Source organism: Lactuca saligna, chromosome 2, assembly GCF_052625555.1.
Source record: "Lactuca saligna cultivar CGN05327 chromosome 2, ASM5262555v1, whole genome shotgun sequence".
Lineage (NCBI taxonomy): Eukaryota > Viridiplantae > Streptophyta > Magnoliopsida > Asterales > Asteraceae > Lactuca > Lactuca saligna.
The window spans coordinates 122,873,550-122,898,450 of record NC_136418.1 but is presented as its reverse complement, the minus strand read 5'-3'; the positions used below and the strand labels follow the sequence as shown (position 1 = coordinate 122,898,450).

The following is a 24,901-nucleotide window of genomic DNA, read 5'->3' as shown; positions in this document are numbered from 1 at the left end:
ATGTGAATCTCATATGATTCATATGTAATTCATTTGTAATTTACATGTGAATTACATGTGATTTATATGTAAATTACATTGATTTACATGTGAATCACATGTGATTTATAATTAAGATCATTTACATGTGAATCACATGTGATTTACATGTGAATCACATGTAATTCATATGTGATTTAAACTAGAATTACAGGACATGTGATTCATATGTGATTTATATGTGAATCACATGTAATTCATATGTGATTCACATGTGTATATGTAATCTTGTGAATGAAACTGTGTCTACTTGTTGTATTTACGTGTAAAAATATGTATATGTGTCAACGCAAAAACATTAGAGATTGCATCTTATAAAAAAGTTATACAAAATTCATACAGTCTCCGAATTGAACTTTTCAGTTTGTAACGTCCGAGATTTATAAGGTACTATTCATATTATATAAGGTTAATAGTTTTAAAAAGGTTTGGGCTTCGACCTTTGGGCCCTTGTGATTGGGCTGAGGAAGCACTGTACGCGGGGTGTACCTTGCCATGTACGCTCAGCGTACTCAAGAGATGGAACGCGAAAGCCATGCATGTACGCCCAATGTACCGCAGGGTACGCGTAGCGTACGCATGCAAGATCTAAAACCCTAAAATTTAGGGTTTGATCCTTATATAAAGGACCTTATGCCCTTAGTCCAACCTCCCTCTTACCTTTAAATATCCCTCACGAAAACCCTAACCCCTAATTGTGTGTTCTTGTGATTTGGAAGCCATTTAAGAGCATTTCGGTGTTGTTTTGGTGTTTTGGAAGAGAAATGAGTTTGAAGAAAAAGCAAGAAGTTGGAGAGAGCTTGTAGATCCAGGGGATTAGCACCATTTCTGGCTCATTTGAGGTGTCAAGCTTCAAACTTGACCATTGCATGCTTAGTTATAGTGTTGGGGTGTTTTATAGGTTATTTTGACTCCGTTGTTGAGGTTTCTTGTATCTTGATAGTTCTAGACCATAAGAGTTGTCCTTTTGAGCTCTTGGAAGCATTTAGAGTCATAAAAATCAAACCTTGATGGTTAAGCCACAACCATGCAAGTGTTTGATGGTCACAAAGTTTGTTTCAAGACTAAAATCATGTTTTGACCCCTATCCATTCATGCAAAGACATAAAGTTTATGACTTTATGGGTTAGGATGTCTTAAAGGACCTGGATCTATGTTTTGGATGTAGGGACTTAATGGATTAAGTCACAAATGGAGATCCCAAGGAAGCTGACCAGTACGTCGGGCGTACACCCTGGTTGGTTGGGCCTCATGGCCCACTGTGGAGTAGGGTCTCTGGGCCTAGAACTAAGATTTAAAGGATTGGGCCTCATGGGCCATAATGGACCACTCGAAAGTACTTATTTTTATTATTAGTAGTATTTTTATTTTCTCTTTTATTAATATTTTTAGTTAATTTATGTAAAAGTGTATCCTTATGTTGTTTTAATGTCGGACTGTATGCATAAATACTATTGAATCGCTATTAGATGTTTCATGTTTGCTAAATTAATATGACAAAAAAGTTTAGAATGAAGCCTAATGATTTATGGGATATTGTCATAAAAAATATTCATGGGGTAGATGAGGGTATTGATAAAGCTTGCATTAATAGTTCTTTGATGTCTCCATGGAAGATGACGACCAATGCAGTCATATACCTTTCAAAAAAAAGGTTTAGATCTTTATCCTTGTGTGTTTGAAACATTGGGAAAGGGATTTCTACTTGATTTTGGGAGGACGTTTGGTGTGGTGATATTCCTTTAAAAACTCGGTTCCCTAGGTTTTTGCACTTGATTTGGAGAAGAATTGTATAGTGGCCGACAGATTAAAGTTGTGTGACTGGTTTTCAGTTTTTAGACACCATCCTAGAGGAGGTGAGGAGTTGGTTCAATTTACTGCCTTAAAGTCTTTCAAAAAGTTGATGTGCACAAAAGTACCCACTAATTTTATAATTTATAACCTAACTAACTTAACTAACTAAAATGCACCTAGGCAGTGTACCTAGTCAAATTATAGAATAGTTGGGTAAGTCGGGTGTCGATCACAGGGAACGGTGTTAACTAATTAATCTATCTACTATTAAATTAACCTAATTTTAGAGCAAATATGAAGTTTTATCTGCTTTTACAAGACCAGATCAACTTAAGTCACATAATTTAATCAAGTAATTAAAAACACTCTTGTTTAGTTCGAATCCACTTCCTCTTTATGGTTAGCTAGCTATTATGGATTATCAAGTTGGTCACCAAATATTATATTATTAGCAATTTAAGTCTAAATTTACTAATCTTTTTACCAATTCATGAACTACCTCGTATGGTCATACATAAGCAAAACACAAAACTAGTTATTAGTTATAGGTATGCTATGTAAGATTTATTATGCAAACACAATTATGGTCATAATTTATGTTCTCTAGCACAGCTAAATTTATTTGCTTTAATTACCATCTAAGATTTTGGTCGATCCTAGCTCTAGCAAATTAGTGTTCACTAAATCACTAGGTTATCAAGTCTATGCAGTTTAATTATCACTAACTATACATAACATGAATTTAAGCAACTAAAGAAACAAATATTAACATGCTAGATAGTAACAAATCGAACACAAGCAATTTACCAACTAACAAATCCAATAATCATTAATCTAAACCATATATTTGAAGTTTCATCTAGCTAAACAAGAGTTGTTATATTCAGCTAGTCATATTAGCAAATAAACAAACACAAATCAAAGTATAAGACATGTTCAAGTATCAACAATTAAACTAAGACAAAATTACAAAAATGGTCCCTATGGTTTGTCAAAAGTCACAAAGTCAGTCTCTGCTAATTTTTTTTGATGTAAATGATCCTTGTGGTTTGTAAAACTTGCAAAGATGACCCTTTTTACTAACATCGTTAGTGTTCAGCCGTTAGAGACTGAATCTGAAAGGGCATTTTCGTCTTTTCAAATATAAATGGGCTGAATTCGTGACATTTTAAAAACCACAGGGACCATTTTTGAAGTTTGGAAAAATAAATTAATTGGGTAAAAAAAAAGTTAAGAAGAATCGAACACACAACCTCCAATTTGCATTCCCAAGCATTAACCACTAGAGCTAAATGCTCACATGGATACATTCACTTAAAACCGGTATATAATATAACGAAAACGTTAATACATAAATTAAAAATAAATAAAAAAAACATTTTTTTACATAATTTTTTTCAAATAAAACAAAAATGTATTTTAGTCGTATTATAAAAAAAAATAGTTTCTTACAAACAATTTTTATGTATTTTTATGTATTTATTTTACGTAAAAAATATTTTTTTTTATGTATTTAAAAAATACGTTTTCATATAAAACATATGGTTTCGTACACGGTTTTTTTATGTCAAGAGTAATATTGATTATCGTTATTTCAAAAAGATATATCACTATTTCTTTTCATCTTCATTTTAACCATACGATTTAGAAGTTACGACTAAAATGAAATACGTATTTTAAATAAGATATATAATCGAATAGTTTTTTTTTTATATTTTTTTAAATACATATAACCCAAAAGCAGTTTTCAGAAAACCGATTTTCGATTAAATGTATTCAAAAAAGATGAAATACGTATTTTAAATAAGATGAAATACGTATGGTTAAAATGAAGATGAAAAGAAATAGTGATATATCTTTTTAAAATAACGATAATCAATACTACTCTTGACATAAAAAACCGTGTACGAAAATATATGTTTTATACGAAAACATATTTTTAAATACATAAAAAAAATATTTTTTACGAAAATTAAATACATAAAAATACATACAAATTGTTTGTAAGAAACTATTTTTTTATAATACGACTAAAATACATTTTTGTTTTATTTGAAAAAAATTATATAAAAAAAATCTTTTTTTTATTTATTTTTTATTTATGTATTAACGTTTTCGTTATATTATATAACGGTTTTAGGAGATTACAACGCTTTTAGCTCTAGTGGTTAATGCTTGGGAATGTAAATGGGAGGTTGCGTGTTTGATTCTTCCCAACTTCTTTTACCCAATTAATTTATTTTTCCAAACAAACTTCAAAAATGGTCCTTGTGGTTTTTAAAATGTCACGAATTCAGCCCCTTTATACTTGAAAAGACGAAAATGCCCTTTCAAATTCAGTCCCTAACGGCTGAATACTAACGGTGTTAGTAAAAAGGGCCATCTTTGCAAGTTTTACAAACCAGAAGGATCATTTACATCAAAAAAAAATTAGCAGGGATTGACTTTATGACTTTTGACAAACCACAGGGACCATTTTTGTAATTTTGTCTTAAACTAATTATGAACCTTTTCTCCTTGGGTGTTGAAAACCTTCTTCCAAGACTTTTCTTCTGCTAAAATTCGTCTTCTGAAACCCCTTTTCTCCAGCAAAAAAGTCCTTCAAGTCATAAGAGACAAGGGTATTTATAATTATCCGATTTTTTTTCTTTTCACGACGTGGTTTGAGAGGAATCCTTATCGGGCAAGGATTTTACTTCGCTTGTACTTATCTTCTGGAAGACTCATGCCACGTCGTGGCCTTCTAATTCACGTCGTGACTTTGGTAAGTTCCGTAGATTTCTTCAACTTTTGTACTCCAAGTCTCCAATGCTCCAAGTATTGTCAATTTTGGTCCATTTCTTCGAAAATGCTTCACTTTGGCTGCAAATAACAATTTATCCTTATAAGTACCATTATTATATGCAAATAACCAAAATATCAATAAAAATGTAAATAAATATTGTCTAAAAATATGTATAAATATGGCAATATCACTTTTGTTGGCCACGTGGTTCTTGGTGAGAATCAAGACTCTTGGTTGTGGTCTCCTAATGCTTCGATGGGTTACACGGTTGCTTCTGCTAGGACTATGATTGATTCCCAATTTTTAGAGATATCTTCTCAATCTACTAGATGGAATCGCTTCCTTCCTTCCAAGGTCAATATTTTGTTTTGGAGGCTACACTTGAATAAAGTTCCTACCAGAGTAAATTTAGATAGACGGGGAATTGACATTGGTTTTGTGCTTTGTCCTATTTGTAGCAATGATGTTGAGACCGTCAATCATCTTTTATTACTTGTGGTATGGCGATGGATTTATGGAGTCTTGTTTCTAGATGGTGGGAGGTGGATATGCCTTTATTTTCTTCTATCTCGGAATGACTTTCTTGGTTAGATTTGACTTGTTTATCTCTCCAGGTCAAGAGATGTCTAGATGCGGTGGTTGATTAACACCATGTTTTGGGCGTTATGGTCTTTTGGAAATAGTTTTCTATTTACCAAAGACAAACCTCATAAGATGGTCATTTGGGATTCGATTCAATCTCAATCTTTTTTTGGATTAATTCTTGATGAACAAAGTTTAGAGTTAAATGGGTTGATTGGGTGAAAAGTCTGTCTTTTGTAATCACTTAATGTACTTTTCTTTCTAGCTTTTGCTAGTTTTATATATTGTCGCCGTTCTAAAAAAAATATGACAAAAAAGTTTGAAATTAGAGTTATCACCAACTTCAAAAAGATGTTAAATGTAAAATCTAAAACTAAATGTTAAATAAACCAAAATATTTTGAAATATTAGTTTTAGAAAATAATTAACATTTTAAATATGATGCTAATAGTTTTCAAGACACTTTTTTTCCTTTCAAATGGGTAGTTTCAAATTAGTTAATTACGAATAATAGTTAAACTAGGTGTGAAACTTATGTATTACACGAATTTATAATGAAAAAAACAAAGTTGTAAACATTTAGCAAATTTTAAAGTAATAATTGTACATATATAAAATGAAATGCTACAAAGATTCATAGTATTATCATTTTTTCATGTTATGATTTGCATATTTTCTTCAATTGATCACATTTCACATCTTCAATATTTTCCATATCTTCTTCCAAATCTATAAGAAAATTAAAAAAAAAATTGATTAATGCAATGACACTTATAAAATACATATGTATATATTATATAAGATTCACATGTGTTTATATCATTTAAGATTTACATGTGATTATATAATATGATACTCACATATGATTGTATCTTTTAAGATTCAAATGTGAAATTCATAAGAAAATTAAAAATAATAATTAACAAAGAACACTCACACAAAATATATGTATGCATATAGATGTAATTCATATATGATTCACTTGTTATTTACATGTGAATTTCATGTGATTCATATGTAATTCATTTGTAATTTACATGTGATTTATATGTAAATTACATGTGATTTACATGTAAATCACATATAATTCATATGTAACTCACTTGTGATTTATTGCTAAAAAAAATTAAAATAAACTATATAGTAATAAATAATTAAGATGATTTACATGCATAACTTTCACCAGAATGATAATAATATCAATTCGTTACCTTGTTGACAACTAGCTATGTATGCTTCACAATTAGTAGTAGCCTCTAACTGATAAGAAAATGACTAAATCAACACTTATTTCATCATCTACCAAATCTAATCATACCACCTGTCATCATAATAATGTTATTAATACAGTATATTTGAGTTTTCATGAAATATAAACATAGAAGTATATTAAAAAAAACACTATTTTATTATTGATTTAATAACAATACATGATACCTCTTTGATTTTGGAAATGAGGATTGATTTGTTAGCTTCGGTTGTTTTGAATAACCACGATCAATGTTTTTTGACAAATAATCTATGTGAAGCTCCGAATGTTTTAGTAAATTCTATTTTATATATCATTTACACAAAAGAGCTGTACATAAATCAGTAATAAATCAAATCATTATTACTTCGAAAATCAATCAGGTTAATAAGGTTAATAAATTGTGTTAAAGAGACGTCAATCACAAAAAAAGAAAAAAAAACATTAATTAGATGACAATTAGAAAACAAATACTTTAATAAACTGATGCTAATAAAAAAATGTTCTTAAAAGAGATAGATACATATTTAATTTAGTTTAATTTAAATGCTCGTAGTAAAAAAAGAAGATGAAAGAAAATTTGACAAATGCAATCATTAGCTTAAAGGAATATCAATTATCAAACAAAATTATTATAATCATACAAAAAACCTAGTATTTAATGAAATCGTAATGGAATCAATATCAATTGCTTATCTACTAATATACTTTTCGTCAAATTAAAATAAAAAGCAATTGTCCAAAAACATGTTCAAATTCAATCAAAAGTCCTTACGAGTAAACAAGATAAAACTATATTAAATTATCCATCACTCTAAACTTCAAGGAATAAAAAATTGTTCGTTCTCATAAATTAAGAAACTTTTGATTAAATTAAAATAAAACTTTACCGATATGTCGGGTCTGAGATGATGCAACATCGTATATGATCTAACGTTGAAGAAGAAGGATGCTGAGCGAAAGCACTGGAGAAGCAAAAACTTTGGGAGGGAGCATCAAAATCAGTGGTTTCAGATCTAGTTACGATTTTGAATATCATCAGATAAATACGACGATGTTTGTGTAGTTTGTAGTGGTCAGAGGTGCGATTGGAGAAGACATCAACGAAAGAAGATCCTCGCTAGATTGAATATTCTATTGATTGATTTTATGGATCTGATGGTTGTTCTTCCAGACCTAGATGAACAAGAGAGAGAGAGAGAGAGAGAGAGAGAGAGAGAGAGAGAGAGAGAAAGAAAGAGAGTGAGTGAGAGTGAGTGAGTAGTGTGTGTGATGAACATGAGAGAGTGTGTGTGTGAGAGAGAGAGAGTGAGTGAGAGTGACTTGAGGAAAAGAGAGAAATAAATTATGTTGCTAAATTGTTTTTATTAATTAATAGGTATTTCAATTTTTTATACCCAAACTACCCTCCTTATTTATTATAATAAGTCAAGATTACCATTTAAATGGTTGATAATTACACAAGTGTCATCTTTGATCTAAGCTATTAAAAAATTTAAACAATTGTAATCTAACATTCTACTTTTAGTTATCGGGTTCTCGGAAAACTAAAAGTTCTCAAATGATCCTCTTTCTCTCTCTCTCTCTCTCTCTCTCTCTCTCTCTATATATATATATATATATATATATATATATATATATATATATATATATATATATATATATATATATATATATATATATATATATATAAGATGTGTGCCCACGCAAAACGACGACAATAAATAGTTCTTTGGGCGAATAGTTTTCATTCGGGGAAATAATTATTAGATACTATTATTAGTTACCATGTAATAAAAAATTACTATTTTTAAATAAAATATATATGTTTGCACCTTGTATTTATATTGCATGTTTATAGATTTGATGCAAATTAATTAATATTTTAGTCTAGTTTAAGAAAAGTAAATTAATTTATACATGGATTTAATATTTTAAAATTATCATTTTGCTCCAAATTAATATTTTAGTAACCTTTCTTTGAAACAACCCAAAAATCATGACTAAAAATTTCGTTTGAATAACATTACTTTAACCATGATTGTCAAACCATAACATAATTATTAACATAAAATCAGAGTATTAATTCAAAACATAATCTTATTATCAGAGTGAAACATCCCAGGCTGACTAAATATGGTGCGTGTCATGCGATCATCCCGAGCTCTTCCTTCCATTACCGGAAGTACTTGAAACCAAAACTGAAACTGTAAGCACAAAGCTTAGTGAGCTCCCCCAAACTACCACATACCATACAATAACATATAAAGCACATATTGGGCCTTGCCCACTGCATCGGACCGAAATCCGAACTAATCGGGGCCTTGCCCCTTGTATCGGACCGAAGTCCAGAAACTGCATCGGACCGAAGCCCGGACTAACTGGGGCCTTGCCCCCTGCATCGAACCGAAGTCCGGACTAACTGGGGCCTTGCCCCCTGCATCGGACTGAAGTCCAGACTAACTGGGGCCTTGCCCCCTGTATCGGACCAAAGTCCGGAAACCGCATCGGACCAAAGTCCGAACTAACTGGATGAACATGACATAACATAATCATAACTACTAGCATAAACACTGAAACACATATACTACATACTGCATCGGACCAAAGACCGGAACACATAACACAAAAACATGCTTGAATCACAAAGACATCAAGCACACTGAACTACTGCATCGGACCGAAGTTTGGAATCTGCTGCTAACTAGACGAGTCAGCATTGTGGCCGTAGACCCGTTCCTACTCGAAGGCAAATTCACCTGAACTGCTGAACTCGGCCGATAACCCTCTGGCTGCTAACCGACAACTCTCCGAAATGTTGCTCCTCTAGCTCCCTAAGCAACCAATACCAATAACAACACTTAGATTAAACTGTACTCTAGAAGTCAAGCTAAGTCAACTTTGCTCAAAGTCAAAGTCCTGGTCAAAGTCAACCTTCTAGTTGACTCGACTCACCGAGTCAACTCATAGACTCGCCGAGTCCTTAAACTTAGAAACTCTCAAAATACGAATTAACTCGCCGAGTCACCCCAAGACTCGTCGAGTTCAACGATCTCTGAGTCCCATCCTGTCCAACTCACTAAGTCACCACTCAACTCACTGATCTGCATCTTAACCAGAAAAGGTTGGGGTTCTGCGACCAGACTCGCCGAGTCCAAGAACAAACTCGTCGAGTCCAAGGCAATCTTCAACAAACACGCCGAGTCCATGCTCATGTTCATAAAACTCGCCGAGTACATCTATGTGACTCGTCGAGTCTCTTCAACTCTCAATACATACAGTGACAAACTTTACGTGAAACCAAGGAGCTATAGGCCCAAAACACTCTAGGGCTAGGGTTTATGATAAAGGGGCTTTACCAATAACTCTTTGACTGATGCTTTATGATATTCTAGACCCACACAAGTCTAGATCTGGGTTAGCAACCTCAGATCTAAACTCCAAACCCGAAATAGATCTCAAACATACCAAAATGGCCCCAAATCTCATTCATGAATAGATCTAGATGCAAAAGAGGGAAGGTAACAGCTTATTACCTCCAAGATGTGCCCAAACTGAGGTAGATTCTGGATCTACACCACTCTCTTGGTGCAAGCCCTTTTTGATCTTCAAGTTTCTTCCACTAGACACAACTTCCAAAGCTTCAATCTCCCTCCAAAGGCCTCACACACACGAGCTTAAGGTTTTTTGGTTCTCAAGGGCAATAAGGAGGCTGAGAGAAGGACATAAAGTCCTTTAAATGGGGTGCAACACTCGAGATTAGGGTTTTTCTCATTCCAGCACCAACTCGTCGAGTCAGCTTCCGACTCGGCGAGTTGGTCGCTTAATTCGCGACCCAAAACCCACTCCGACTCGGCGAGTAAGTATACCTAGTCGTCGAGTCCTTTCTTCAATTTACACTTTAAGCCCTTAACTCAAACTTCTGAAACTTGGGATGTTACATTCTTAATTTAAGTCTTCAAACTTTTGACAAGTATTAATGATTTATTTATGCGTAATTGTTTTGTACAAAAAGATTTATAATTTATACCTCTTAAATTCAAGATGTGATTAATATGCTTTACAATATATGTATATATATATATATATATATATATATATATATATATATATATATATATATATATATATATATAGGAGCGTTTAATCGAAAACATTTCTTATCGCGAGAACATTTGAGAACAAATTTAAACCACACAACTTTTTAATTATAATTATAAAATAATATTCATATAAATCAAAAAATAGTTACAAATAATTAAAACTCACTAACTAACACCACTCACCACCTAACCAACACCACTCACCACAACCACCCATCACTAACCACCACCACCTGCCACCACCTGCCACCACCACCCATTACTACCGTCTGCCATCACCACCCACAACCACTACCTACCACCACCTGCCACCACCACCCACCATCACCACCCATCACTACCCACCACCATCAACCATTACCGACCACCATCACTCGCCACCACCACTCATCACTAACCACAACCACCAACCACCAGCCACCTCCCATTACTACCCACCACCGACTACCACCACCAACAACCACCATCCGCCACCACCCACCACCATCACCACCCAACCACCACCACCCGCCGCCACCACCTACCTCCACCACCCATCACCACCGCCCGCCACCACCACCAACAACCACTACCTACCACCCATGAGCACCACCCACCACTACCATCCATAACTACCCACGACCACCAACCATTACCAACCACCCATCACTACCCACCACCTAACACGACCCACCACCACCCACCCACCACAATCACCACCTACCACCACCCGCCACCACCACCCATCACTACCCACCCACCATCACCACCATCACGAACGAACCACCACCACCCGCCACCAGCACCCACCTCTACTACCCATCACCACTGCTCGCCACCACCACCAACAACCACTACCCACCACCTATCACCACCAACCACCACCACAACCACCCACCACCTATCACCATCCACCATCTACCACCACCCACCTACCCACCATCACCACCATCCCTCACCCGCCACTACCAACCATCACTAGCCACCACCACCCACCACTACCCACCACCCACCACCAACCACTATCTACCACCACCATCACCACTAACCACCCACCACCAACCACCACCCGTCGCCACCATCACCACCCACCATCACCACCACCCAACCACTACCCACCACCACCACTCCTCACTACCCACCACCCATCACCACCCACCACCACCCTTCACCCCCACCACAACCACCACCACCAACCAACCACCACCCACCACCGCCATCCATCACTACCCACCACCACCTACCACTTATCACTATCTACCACCTACTACTATCTACCACCACCACCACCCACCCACCATAATCACCATCACCAACCACCACCTGCCATCACCCCCACCCCCACCTACAAAGATTTGTTATTGTCTTTTTGATTAATTAGGTTTTCTTTTGTATATAATAACATGTGATTATATGTATCGAGTCACATATGATTATATGTATCGAATCATATATGATTTATATGTTATTAAATTCATATAATCACATGTGATTAAATACACGTGAAAAACTAGTGAATTGAGAATGCAAAAATGAATATTGTCCACGTAAATCATAGGTGATTAGATACATATAACTACACGTGATTATGTGTATTTAATAAAGTATTATTTACGTGGGCCGTATTTATTTTCATGTTTTCGATTTGATAATTGGCATCGTGTATTAAATCAAATGTGATTATATGTATTTAATCACATATGATTTAGATGGACAATATTTGTTTTCATGTGTTGATTCAACAGTTGTTCTTGTGTATTTAATCACATGTGATTATATATATTTAATCACATATGATTCGTATGGAAAATATTTACTCTTGCGTCGGTTCAATAATTGTTCTAATATATTTAATCACATGTGATTATATGTATTTAATCACATATGAGTTATGTGGACAAAATTCATTATTTCTTTCTCAATTCAATAGTTGTACTCATGTACTTAATCACATGTCATTTTATGTATCAAATCACATATGATTTATAGTGATAAAATTCATGAGTCAATATTTTCTCTTATGTATTTAATCATATGTGATTGTATGTTTTAATCACATATGATTAATGTGGAAATAAAAAAACTATTTAACCAAAAACGCGAAAATGAATCTTGTGTACAAAAATCATATGTGACTAAATGTACAAGAACAATTATTGAACAAGAATGTGAAAATGAATATTGTCCATATAAATCATATCTAATTAGATACATATAATCTCATGTAATTAAGCACACAAGAACAACAACTGAATCGAGAACGTGAAAATAAATATTTTCCACATAAATTCTATGTGATTAGATACATATAATCACATAAATATTTTTCACATAAATTCTATGTGATTAGATACACATAAATCATATATGATTGGATACATATAATCACATGTGATTATATGTATTTAATCAGATATGATTTATATATACAATATTTATTTTTGCAGTTTCGACTGAATAATTGCTTTTTTGTAATTAATCACATATGATTTTATATATATATATATATATATATATATATATATATATATATATATATATATATATATATATATATATATGATTTGAGGTGGACAAGATGGATTTTTTCCTTCTCGATTCGATTGTTGTGCTCATATACTTAATCACATACGATTATACATATAATCACATGTGATAAAATACATGAGAACAACTATTGAATCGACAAAGCAAAAATGAATTATGTCCACATAAATCAAATGTGATTAGATTCATATAATCACATGTGATTATATGTATTTAATCATATGTGATTAGATTCATATAATCACAGAGAAAAAATGAATTACCTCCACCACCCACACCCACCCACCACCACCTACCACTTATCACTATCCACCACCTACTACTACCTTCCACCACCACCATCCACCCACCCATCACAACCACCACCACCCACCATCACCCCCACCCCTACCCACAAAGATTTGTTATTGTGTTTTTGATTCAATAGGTTTTCTCTTGTATATAATCACATGTGATTATATGTATCGAGTCACATGTGATTATATGTATCGAATCATATATGGTTTATATGTTATTAAATACATATAATCACATGTGTTTAAATACACATGAAAAACTAGTGAATCGAGAACGCAAAAATGAATATTGTCACGTAAATCATATGTGATTAGATACATATAACTACATGTGATTATACGTATTTAATAAAATATTATTTACATTGGCCGTATTTATTTTTGTGTTTTCGATATTGGCATTGTGTATTGAATCACATACAATTATATGTATTTAATCACATATGATACATGGACAATATTTGTTTTCACGTGTTGATTCAATAGTTGTTCTTGTGTATTTAATCACATGTGATTATATATATTTAATCACATATGATTCGTATGGAAAATATTTATTCTTGCGCCGATTCAATAATTGTTATAATATATTTAATCACATGTAATTATATGTATTTAATCACATGTGGTTTATGTGGACAACATTCATTATTTCTTTCTCAATTCAATAGTTACACTCATGTAGTTAATCACATGTGATTATATGTATCAAATCGCATATGATTTATATTAATAATATTCATGAGTCAATATTTTTTCTTATGTATTTAATCATATATGATTGTATGTATTAATCACATATGATTAATGTGGAAAAAGAAAAACTATTTAATCAAAAACGCGAAAATTAATCTTGTGTATAGAAATCATATGTGACTAAATGTACAAGAGCAACTATAGAAGAAGAATGTGAAAATGAATGTTGTCCAAATAAATCATATCTAATTAAGCACACAAGAACAACAACTGAATCAAGAACGTGAAAATAAATATTTTCCACATAAATTCTATGTGATTAGATACATATAATTATACACATATGATTAATGTGGAAAAACAAAAACTATTTAATCAAAAACGCGAAAATTAATCTTGTGTACAGAAATCATATGTGATTAAATGTACAAGAACAACTATTGAACAAGAATATGAAAATGAATATTGTCCAAATAAATCATATCTAATTAGATACATATAATCTCATGTAATTAAGCACACGAGAACAACAACTGAATCAAGAACGCGAAAATAAATATTTTCCACATAAATTCTATGTGTTTAGAAACATATAATCACACTTGATTATATGCATTTAATCACATACAATATGTGTAGAAAATATTTATTTTTGTGTTCTCGATTAAATAGTTGTTCTTGTGTATATAATCATATGTGAATATATGTATCTAATCACATATGATTTATATAGACATCATTATTTTTTGTCCATATAAATCATATGTGACTAGGTACATATAATCACATATGATTATATGTATTTAATCACATATGATTACAGTGGACAAAGAACAATTATTGAATCGAGAACGTGACAATGAATCTCATCCATATAAATCATATATGGTTGGATACATATAATCACATGTGATTAAATGTATTTAATCAGATATGATTTATGTAGATAATATTTATTTTTGCGGTTTCGACTGAATAATTGTTTTTGTGTAATTAATCACATATGATTATATGTATATAATCACATATGATTTGAGGTGGATAAGATCTATTTTTTTTTTATCTCGATTCAATAGTTGTGCTCATCTACTTAATCACATACGATTATACATATAATCACATGTGATAAAATACATGAGAACAACTATTGAATTGACAAAGCAAAAATGAATTAAGTCCACATAAATCATATGTGATTAGATTCATATAATCACATGTGATTATATGTATTTAATCACATATGATTAATTTGGATAAACATATGTTTTCGCGTTCTTTGTTCAATATTTGTTATCGTGTATATAATTACATGTGATTGTAAGTATCTAATCACATATGGTTTATATAAAATTGTGTTTTCGATTCAATAATTCTTCTCATGTATTTAATCACATGTGATTAAATGCATATAGTCAAATGTGATTAATAAATATAATCACATGTGATTAAAACCAATAAGTTATTACCCACCCACCCACCACCACTTATCACTACCCACCACCAAGCAACCACCACCAATTTTCTTCACATTTGATTTAAAACATATGATTTGAAACACCAAAAAAATTATTGGATCGAGGATGCAAAAACAAATCTTGGGTGGTGGGTGGGTAGTGGTAATTGGTAGGTGGCGGTGATAGGTGGTGCATGGTAGGTGGTAGATGGGTGGGTGGTAGGTGGCCGTGGTGGGTGGTTGTGGAAGGTGGTGGGTTTAATAAAAAATATTTAATCACATATAATTTAGATGAACAATATTTATTTTCTCATCACTTTGATAATTTTTTTCATGTATTTATGTATATATGATTAATGTGCACAAGACTCGTTTTTGTCCATATAAATCATATATGATTAAATACATATAATCGCATGTGATTAAATACACGAGACAAACTATTGAATCGAAAACGAGAAATTAATCTTGTCCACATAAATGATATGTGATTAAATACATATAATCACTTGTCATTATAGTATCTAATCGCAGAAATTTATGTCGACAAAATTCATTTTCGCTTTCTCGGTTCAATAGTTGTTTTTTATATATAATTACATGCGATAATTTTTATCATTTAAATATGAATCATGGATAAAAAAAATCATTAACTTATATTAGTTTTATAAATGTATTACTAAGCTAAGCTTACAGTTAAGGTTTTAGTAATTATTAATTATAAGACAAAACTGCAAAAATGGTCCCTATGGTTTCTGATTTTATGTGATTACGGTTCAAATGTTTGGAAAGTTGCAGATTTGGTCATTTTCAACAAGTTTTGTTGTGGTTTTGGTCTCTCATCCGCTAAGATCCTTAAAATGACAATTTTCCTCCAGGGACCATTTTCACAGTTCATTTTTGCATATATTCTTTTTTATTTTTATTTTAATGAAGTATTATATATTAATAGATATTTTTTTAATATATAATATTATATATTAATAAATATTTTTTATTGGATTATTAATTTATTTTAGTTGATTTTTAAAAAAAAATTGTTGGAGTAATCCTTTTTTATTAAATTATTATATATCAATACATATAGTTTTTAATATATAATATTTATATCATAATAAATATTATATTATTGGATTATTAATTTTTTAGTTAATTTTTGTAATTTTTAATTATTTTTATTGTATTATTACTTTTAATTTATTATTTTCTTCATATATTAAAATATAGTGTAGCACTTGGTTCCTGCCATTGGTGTGTCTTCTTGAAGCTTGGAGTGAGTAGGAAAGGAGATCAAGAAGAAGAAGAGAAGGTGAAGCATCATTGAGCTATCTCAGAGTGTTCACTAAGGTATAGCTCGTTTCCCCCCATGTTTTCATGCTTATGGCCCCATTAAAGTCCTTCTTGACCCATTTTCCAAGCTTGTGTATGTGGAAGGTTCGTTTTAGGCTGATTAGCCTCTAGATCTAGGTGGAATCGAGCTCCAGGAGCTTGGATCCACTGCCTTTATGGACCCATGTTGCTTGTACACCCTAGATCTACTCTTTTGGTGCATTTTGAACCCTAAATCTCTCATTGAGGAATATTTACACGTAAAGTTGGAAACTTTATGTGTTATTCATGCTCTAGGAACCCAGATCTGTGAATGGCATGGACTGGAATCGAGAAACATCGTGTATATAGTGAGTGCATGGTAACGACTCGGCGAGTCGTTCATTTGACTCGGCGATTCTGCTCGCGAGTCTCCGAGTTTGTCCCCTTTTCATTGTGTCGAGTAGAGTAGCGGGTCACGGAGTGTGACTCAGTGAGTTGGAAGCCGAACTCATCCATAAAGGGACTCGGCGAGTCATTGCCCTGACTCGGCAAGTTCAAGGCAATCTCCTTAGATCAAGATCAGAATCGGCGAGTCTCAGCATAAGTGTTCATCGGATGAAGATGAACTCGCCGAGCTGTTCATACAACTCGGCGAGTAGGATGAAGGACTTAAACCTCGGTTTAGAAGGAGAACTCGTCGAGTCAACGTCTAACTCGACGAGTAGGGGCGGGATCCAGGGCAGTCGATTGAATAGGGACTCGGCGAGTTGGCGAGCCAACTCGATGAGTCGGGTCAACTGAATGTTGACTCTGACCTTGTCTTATGACATGATCAGGGGTAAAACGGACATTTTACCCAAAGGACAGTTAGCAGTGATTGATTGAGTATGTTGTGGGAATTACAGCCGGAGGATTTCCGGAGCAGCAGCAGCAGCAGACAGTCGATTCCCACACAGACCAGCAACTATTTCGAGGTGAGTTTCTTTTCCAGTAGGAACGGGTCTAAGGCACCAAGGCCGACCCGTGTAGACGAGATGTTAGTACTAGAGTGTGGGCCGAGCCCGTATCTCTTGGTTTGGTCGAGTATGATATATGTGACGGTATAATCGAGTTGTCTGTACTTGTTGTCTGTGTGATCCTTGTATAATATGAGTTGGCGGTTGAGTGTGGGCAAGGCCCGTATCTCTCCGAGAGTGGAGTGTGGGCTAGGCACGTATCTCCCAGATAGCGAAGTGTGGGCAGGGCCCGTATCTTCACAAGTGTGGGCTAGGCCCGTATCTCCCAGATAGCAAAGTGTGGGCAGGGCCCGTATCTTCACAAGTGTGGGCGAGGCCTGTATCTCTCGGCTAGTGAAGTATGGGCAGCGCCTGTATCTTCCCGAGTGTGGGCGAGGCCCGTAACTCCTAGTTGAATGTTGTTTGTTATATGCTTGCATGGTATGAGGTATTATAAGGGAACTCACTAAGCTTTGTGTTTACAATTTACAGTTTTGGTTTCAGGTACCTGTTCATCAAAGGGGAAAGAGTTGGCGCGGTAGCGGCACATAATACACACACACACACACACTAGTTTCCACACTTACTAGATTTCTCTGGGATTTATACTATGATATTTCGATTGGTTGTATGATTTGGCTTTTAGACATGGTTTACGTTGTAATATGGTTTGATCAAACAATGTTTTAATGATTAATGTTTTCTAAAGTAATGTTTAAAAACAAAATTTTTTGGATGTAAAAATTGGGTCGTTACATATAGTTTTATTGGATTATTAATTTATTTTAGTTAATTATTTTTTTAAAATTTTTCTATCAAAGTAATTCTTTTTTATTGAATTATTATATATCAGTACATATAGTTTTTAATATATAATATTTATATCATAATAAATATTATATTATGGGATTATTACATATTAAGAAACATTATTTTATTGGATTATTAATTTATTTGAGTTGACTCTTTTTATAATTCCTTTTTATTGGAGCAATTCTTTTTTATTAGATTATTATATATCAACAAATATTATTTTTAATATATAATATTTACATCATAATAAATTACACATTATTGGATTATTAATTTTTGTAATTTGTTTTTGGAATTATTAATTTATTGAAATATTACTTTTAATTTATTATTTTTTTAATATAAATATTATCTTATTGGATTATTATTTTATTTTGAATGTATATTATTAATTGTTTTTAATTTTTATTAGTTTTACCACAAAGTAGCCGAAATATGTAAAAGTATCGCTTATCATCGTCAAAAATTAGCAGGATCTAAGGTTGTTCAGTATTTGGATAAAACCGAATTGTCCAATTGGACAATTCGGATTAGACTATTTGGTTCGGATATTTGGATTTTTGGATTGGTTTTCGACAAAACCGAATTATTATTTTGGATTTCGGATTGGTTATGGTTTATAAAATAAGAACCGAATAGTTCAAAAAAACCGAATAACAGTTTATTATTTATTTATTTTTAATATATATCTATAAGTATTTATTAATTTTGTAATTCATTTTTTGAAGTAGGTTCAAAAAGTTTCACCTAATAAAATATATTAATATGCCTTTTCTCTCAAAAGTTTGTTATCTATAAAATATTAAAATATAATATAGCTTCTTAATAGTTGTTTATAAATTTCAAATCATAACTAAATAATTTGTTTTTGTTTCTTGTCTAAAATTCGGTAATATTATAATTATGTCATTTTAAAATGTTTTAGTTTTTAAAAACCGAATTATAAAAACCGATCCAACCGAATTGTAATTGGATCGGATCAGATCTGATTTGAATTTAGTTTGGACTACTCAGATGGTGGTGGTATTTTCCTAATGATTTCTCATTGTAAGCTAGATGAAATGAAAGTGCTTGACAACGATCATAACGATTTTGATGATGAGAGACGACGATTTTGCGTATCCCATTACTTTGTGGTGGAACCAATAAAATTAATAAGAACTATTATTATAATCCGATAAAATAATATTTAGTATATGAAGAAAATAATAAATTAAAAGTAATAATCCAATAAAAAATAATTTAAAAAAAAAAGAAGTTACAAAAATTAACTAAAATATAATAATAATCCAATAATATAATATTTATTATGATATAAATATTATATATTAAAAACTATGTGTATTGATATATAATAATTCAATAAAAAATAATTACTTCGACAATTTTGTTTAAAAAAGAATTAACTAAAATAAATTAATAATCCAATAAAACAATATTTAGTATATGAAGAAAATAATAAATTAAAAGAAATAAAAGAAATAATCCAATAAAAATAATTTGAAAAAAAAAATAAAAAAATTAACTAAAAGAAATTAATAATCCAATAATATAATATTTATTATAATATAAATATTATATATTAAAAACTATATGTATTGATATATAATAACTCAATAAAAAGAATTACTCTAACAAAAAAATTTTTAAAAAAATCAACTATAATAAATTCATAATCCAATAAAACAATATTTATTAATATATAATATTCTATATTAAAAATAATATTCATTAATATATAATACTTCAATAAAATAAAAAAAATGTATGCAAAAATGATCCTTATGGTATGATGAAAGTCAAAATTGGGAAAATGGTTACTGAGGGTAAAATTGTCATTTTAATAAAATTAACAGCCAACCAGTTAAACTTAACGGATGAGGGACCAAAACCACAATAAAACTTATTGAAAAGGATCAAATCTGCAACTTTTCAAACGTTTGGACCATAACCACATAAAATAAAAAATCATAGGGACCATTTTTGCAATTTTGTCAACAAATTAGTATTACATTTCAGCCTATACGATAAAAACCAATCAAGAAAGAAATATATAAAATATTTAAAACATTATTAATCAACCTCGTCTTCCGCCGTCAAAGAACTTAGAATGTTAAAATGAGATTGAAACTCTTATTCTAGAATGGAAATATAATCGGTTAACAGGCAACGATTCTGCAATCCATTTAATGAAATTGCTGATGAGTTTGCCCTATCTTTGGTTTACTTAGCTAGTTTTGGAAAAGCCTTAATCTTTAGCAAATTTGACTATTTTGATAAATTCTTCAATAAAATAATATTATCTAAATCAAAAATTGTTTTAATATGGGATATAATAAAGACCAATATTTAATATCATAAAAATAGTGTGGGTTTGGGGCTGCTTAGAATAGTTTTTACACAAAAACAATATTTTAGTCACAAATAATAAAATGTTTCATTGACACTTAATGCTTAACTATTTTAAGTGTAAACCTAAATTGACATGTCAAATTAATAAAAAAATATCAAAAAATGTATTTTATAATAATTCAAAAAATTTCAAATAAGTGAGTTTTAAATTAGTTAAGAATAATACTAGTTCAACAAAACATAAAGTTATAAATTACGTATGTTACGTAGTTGTACAAAAAATAATATCAAGATCATTACAATTTTATATAACAAATTAGTTGTAAAATACTATATAATTTTAAACTGCACAACATACCGAAATTCACTTGACATATTATATTTTCTTTTGCACAAAATACGTATATGATCTCATAAAATCTTTTGACTTACGTAGATACATGTGGACACAATGTGTTACATATTTGCATAGGATAAAAGTACCATATATTGTACCTCTAAAAGAAACATTTGAAAATTTTCAATATATGCCCGAAGTCGATGAGATTAACCGCTTTTATATGAGTAAGATATAAATAAAATCTAATACATCAATAGAGATAACTTTCATGTGTTAAACAACACATGAGATACAAAAATAAACTTAAAGTACAAGTGTCAAACTGTAATTCATAAACAAATATATGTTCAAATAGTCTAACACCTAAGGTTATCACCCGGCGTAACACCAAGTTGGTTGCAATAGTCTGTGTAATACCTAACACGAGAACTTACTGTATCTGGATTAGCTCCATCACATTCGAGTTGTCCATTGATGACTCGAATAGTGGCTCCAAACCCTTGGCCAGAAAGTAAGACCGATTGGACATTGTTCATCCAAAACCACAATGCGGTTCGAAATGAGATAAGTGGATCTGTAGCCACGATTTCAGGATTGTTCAATCCATCGAACCCGATGCTCCTCCCTGCTGGACCATAGTTGAAATTCCATGATAGTTGAATTGGGCCTCTTCCATAGTACCCTTTGCTAGGGTTACATGGGTATTGAGTGTTATTTTCATCACAGTAATCCCTTGAAGGACCATTTATTTCTTCAATGTAGCAAAAATCTGATAATCATTCATGCATGCAAAAGTTAACACAATACTCAATTTGATATTTCACGTCGGTTTTAGTTTTGTCCCTACAATAATATATTTGGGCTAAATACGAAAACCAACTTAATTTCATTCATTTATGCGTATCATCATTTTATTTATTTCTATTAAAACATATTAATGTATAGTACTACTTAAAAGAAATACTAAAATTAATATCTCGTACATTTAGTTTTTTTTCATCATATTACTTTGAAAATCCGCAAAAATATAACCATGACTATTGCACTTTTGTACATATTTGGAAGAATTAATTTTGTTTTGGTAAGCTTCTTGCTAGTTTTGCCATAATATATGTCGTCCTTTTTTGCCCTTCAAAAAAAAAACTTATTTGGAAGACATTGCTATTATCTATTTTCTAACCTAAAACGGTAAAACCTCAAATTATTTACATGGTTGAATGATTTTGTAACGTTTTTTTAAAGATTGTATGGTTTTATAACGTTTTAAAAAATTTGGTAAGTTTAGTAAAGATTTTTATCTACGTGATAGGAGATAGATGGAAGATTGAGCTTACGTCCAGTTTCATGAGTGACATGTGCGAAGAAAGCTGCGATCTCTCGCCTGGAATCTTCTTCCGTACCAACCCTACCGAATTGAGGATAGTTTCCGATAGCTTCCAGGAAGGCGGCGCGTGTATAAAACCCTCTTCCTTCACAACTGGCGTCAGATTGGTCCACGATTCCATTGAAGAATGAATCTGTCACGACGTTAGCAACCGATACATCATTCGTCGGAGGAGGTCCGAAGCACGGCCCTTCCTGACATCCGGCTCCACAGTACGCTTCGTCACTGCCGCAAAACCCAAACTGGCTACAGCACAAATCCGGACTACAGCCACAGTTCTGGGCGGAGATGTGGAGGATACCGGCGAGAAGTACGCCGACGACAATTAGAATGGAGAATGTTTTCATGGTGGTTTGTATGATTTAATTAGTGGGGAGTGGAAGTGCATTTATAGTGTGTGAATGGTGTGCGTAGAAAGTAGGGAGGACAAGTGGTGTTATTTAGTTTGACTTGGCATTTAATAGTTGACTATGAAATATCTAAGACGACTTTGAAAAGAAAAAGTCTTCTAGACTACTTTTTCAAATATGAAAAATAGTTCTTCTATACTATTTTTCAAATAGGATTTTTTTTTCTTTGAAATATATAAGAGGACTTCGAAAAAAAGTCTTCTAGACTACTTTTCAAATAGTAAAAAGAGCCTTTATATCAAGTCTTTTTGTTATGTAAAAACAATGATTTATTGTATGAAAACAATTTTACAAGACATGAAATACTTAATTTGGACCATCATTTCATGACTTGCTTAGTATGCTTAACAACGCTTAATTTCATACTTGTTAAAACTTTATTGTTCTTACCAAAAATAGTACTGACATAAGTGTTAAACATGTTGAAGTTTTTTAAGAAAATCTTGGATATGTTTTTTAAGGTATCATGGATATTTAAAAGATGGGTTTTAGTATTTGATTACTCTAGTCTCTAGCAATAATATCATGAATCTTGAAATTAGATGTGGTTTTCAACAAAATATTGAAAGTGCACTTGTTGAGTTGTTTTGTAGAGCATGTGATAAATATATGAAGAACTTTAGATGCATCTCCTGTAATATCATAATTTTGTTAGCATGTGATAAAGATCCCTTATACTATTTTTCCATCTTCATAGCCCTTAAAACATCATTGGTTCTATAGAAAGTACAAGGAAAAATGCTAGAGATGAGTCCAATAGGAAAATCAGTTGGGTAGCATGGAAAAAGTTGTTTCTCCCAAGAAATTAAAGGGCTTGAAATTGGGTGTTTAAGGAACTTTAATGTTTCAAAATGGTGGTGGAGAATAAAAATGGATGGAAATAGCTTATGGCTACAATCTATAATGGCAGTTCATAACTTTAATGGCATGATGATCACGAGTGCTCGTTTAGATGGATCGGTTTGATCTAATCCAATTAATTAAATCCAAATGGATTTCGGTTGTTTATATGGTATACTTATAATATATTAACAAATCACAACTAACCTCTTTCGCAAATATCCATCCTATCAGATTGTTCTGGTGAAGGCAACCTAAAAGGACCATGTTACTCTCGGGTCAAGTACCAATTATAGTTATGAGCTTAGACACCTAATCCAACAGAGATAACGTATGGATTCATTATACAAGCTCTGTTTTGTTGATGATTCCAGGACGTAATCATCCTAAGGAGAGATAATTGTAACGCCCGCAGATTCGGGCTAGTCAATTTAGAGACAATAAGCGTCAAAAATAACTTTTTGATTGAAGATTATTTAGAGTAGATAATCTTAACCAAGTTATAGTATATGTCACAAGGGTTCCGTACATATAAGGAACGTTGAAATCTGAATTATAACGAATAAGTTATGACCCGTTAAAGTTTTACAGCTAAACCGGCACGACACCGCGTAACGTAAAAAGTGAATTTATGATAAAATACTTTTTAGACTTAGAGATCTAAATGAAAGTTGTAGTATATGTTAAACCGAGAGTGTGCACAAAAAGAACGTCAAAATCTGACTTCGTATGAAGAAGCTATAATTTTTCTAAGATCTCGCATAGCAGTATACAACCCGGAAATCGAATTTTAGATCGAGCGATTTTAGCCGAACAACCTAAATGAGAATTGAATATCTCACAAATAGGATTTCAACGATAAAAAGACAGTCGAAAATGGAGTCCGTATGTAAAAGTTTTGAATTTTATACGACCGTTAACAATGTAATCTTC

At 32.1% G+C, this 24,901-nt stretch overlaps 1 protein-coding gene across 1 annotated transcript; it reads right to left on the bottom strand.

Moving 5' to 3' along the window:
* Nucleotides 1-21,535: 21,535 nt before the first annotated feature.
* Nucleotides 21,536-23,096, bottom strand: LOC145031476 (endochitinase EP3-like). The gene is made up of 2 exons (XM_078980033.1): nt 22,669-23,096; nt 21,536-22,103 (listed from the first exon to the last, which is right to left on the bottom strand). The coding sequence occupies exons 1-2, from the start codon at nt 23,063-23,065 to the stop codon at nt 21,691-21,693; spliced, it is 810 nt and encodes a 269-aa protein (XP_078836159.1). The 5' UTR covers nt 23,066-23,096; the 3' UTR covers nt 21,536-21,690.
* Nucleotides 23,097-24,901: the final 1,805 nt, after the last annotated feature.

What these genes read in the sequence shown, in the direction of transcription:
- LOC145031476 (XM_078980033.1), bottom strand. Translation starts at nt 23,065, where the DNA reads ATGAAAACATTCTCCATTCTAATTGTCGTCGGCGTACTTCTCGCCGGT. An exon ending in TGTCACTCATGAAACTGGAC is followed by an intron (nt 22,104 to 22,668) that starts GTAAGCTCAATC and finishes AATGATTATCAG; the next exon opens with ATTTTTGCTACATTGAAGAA.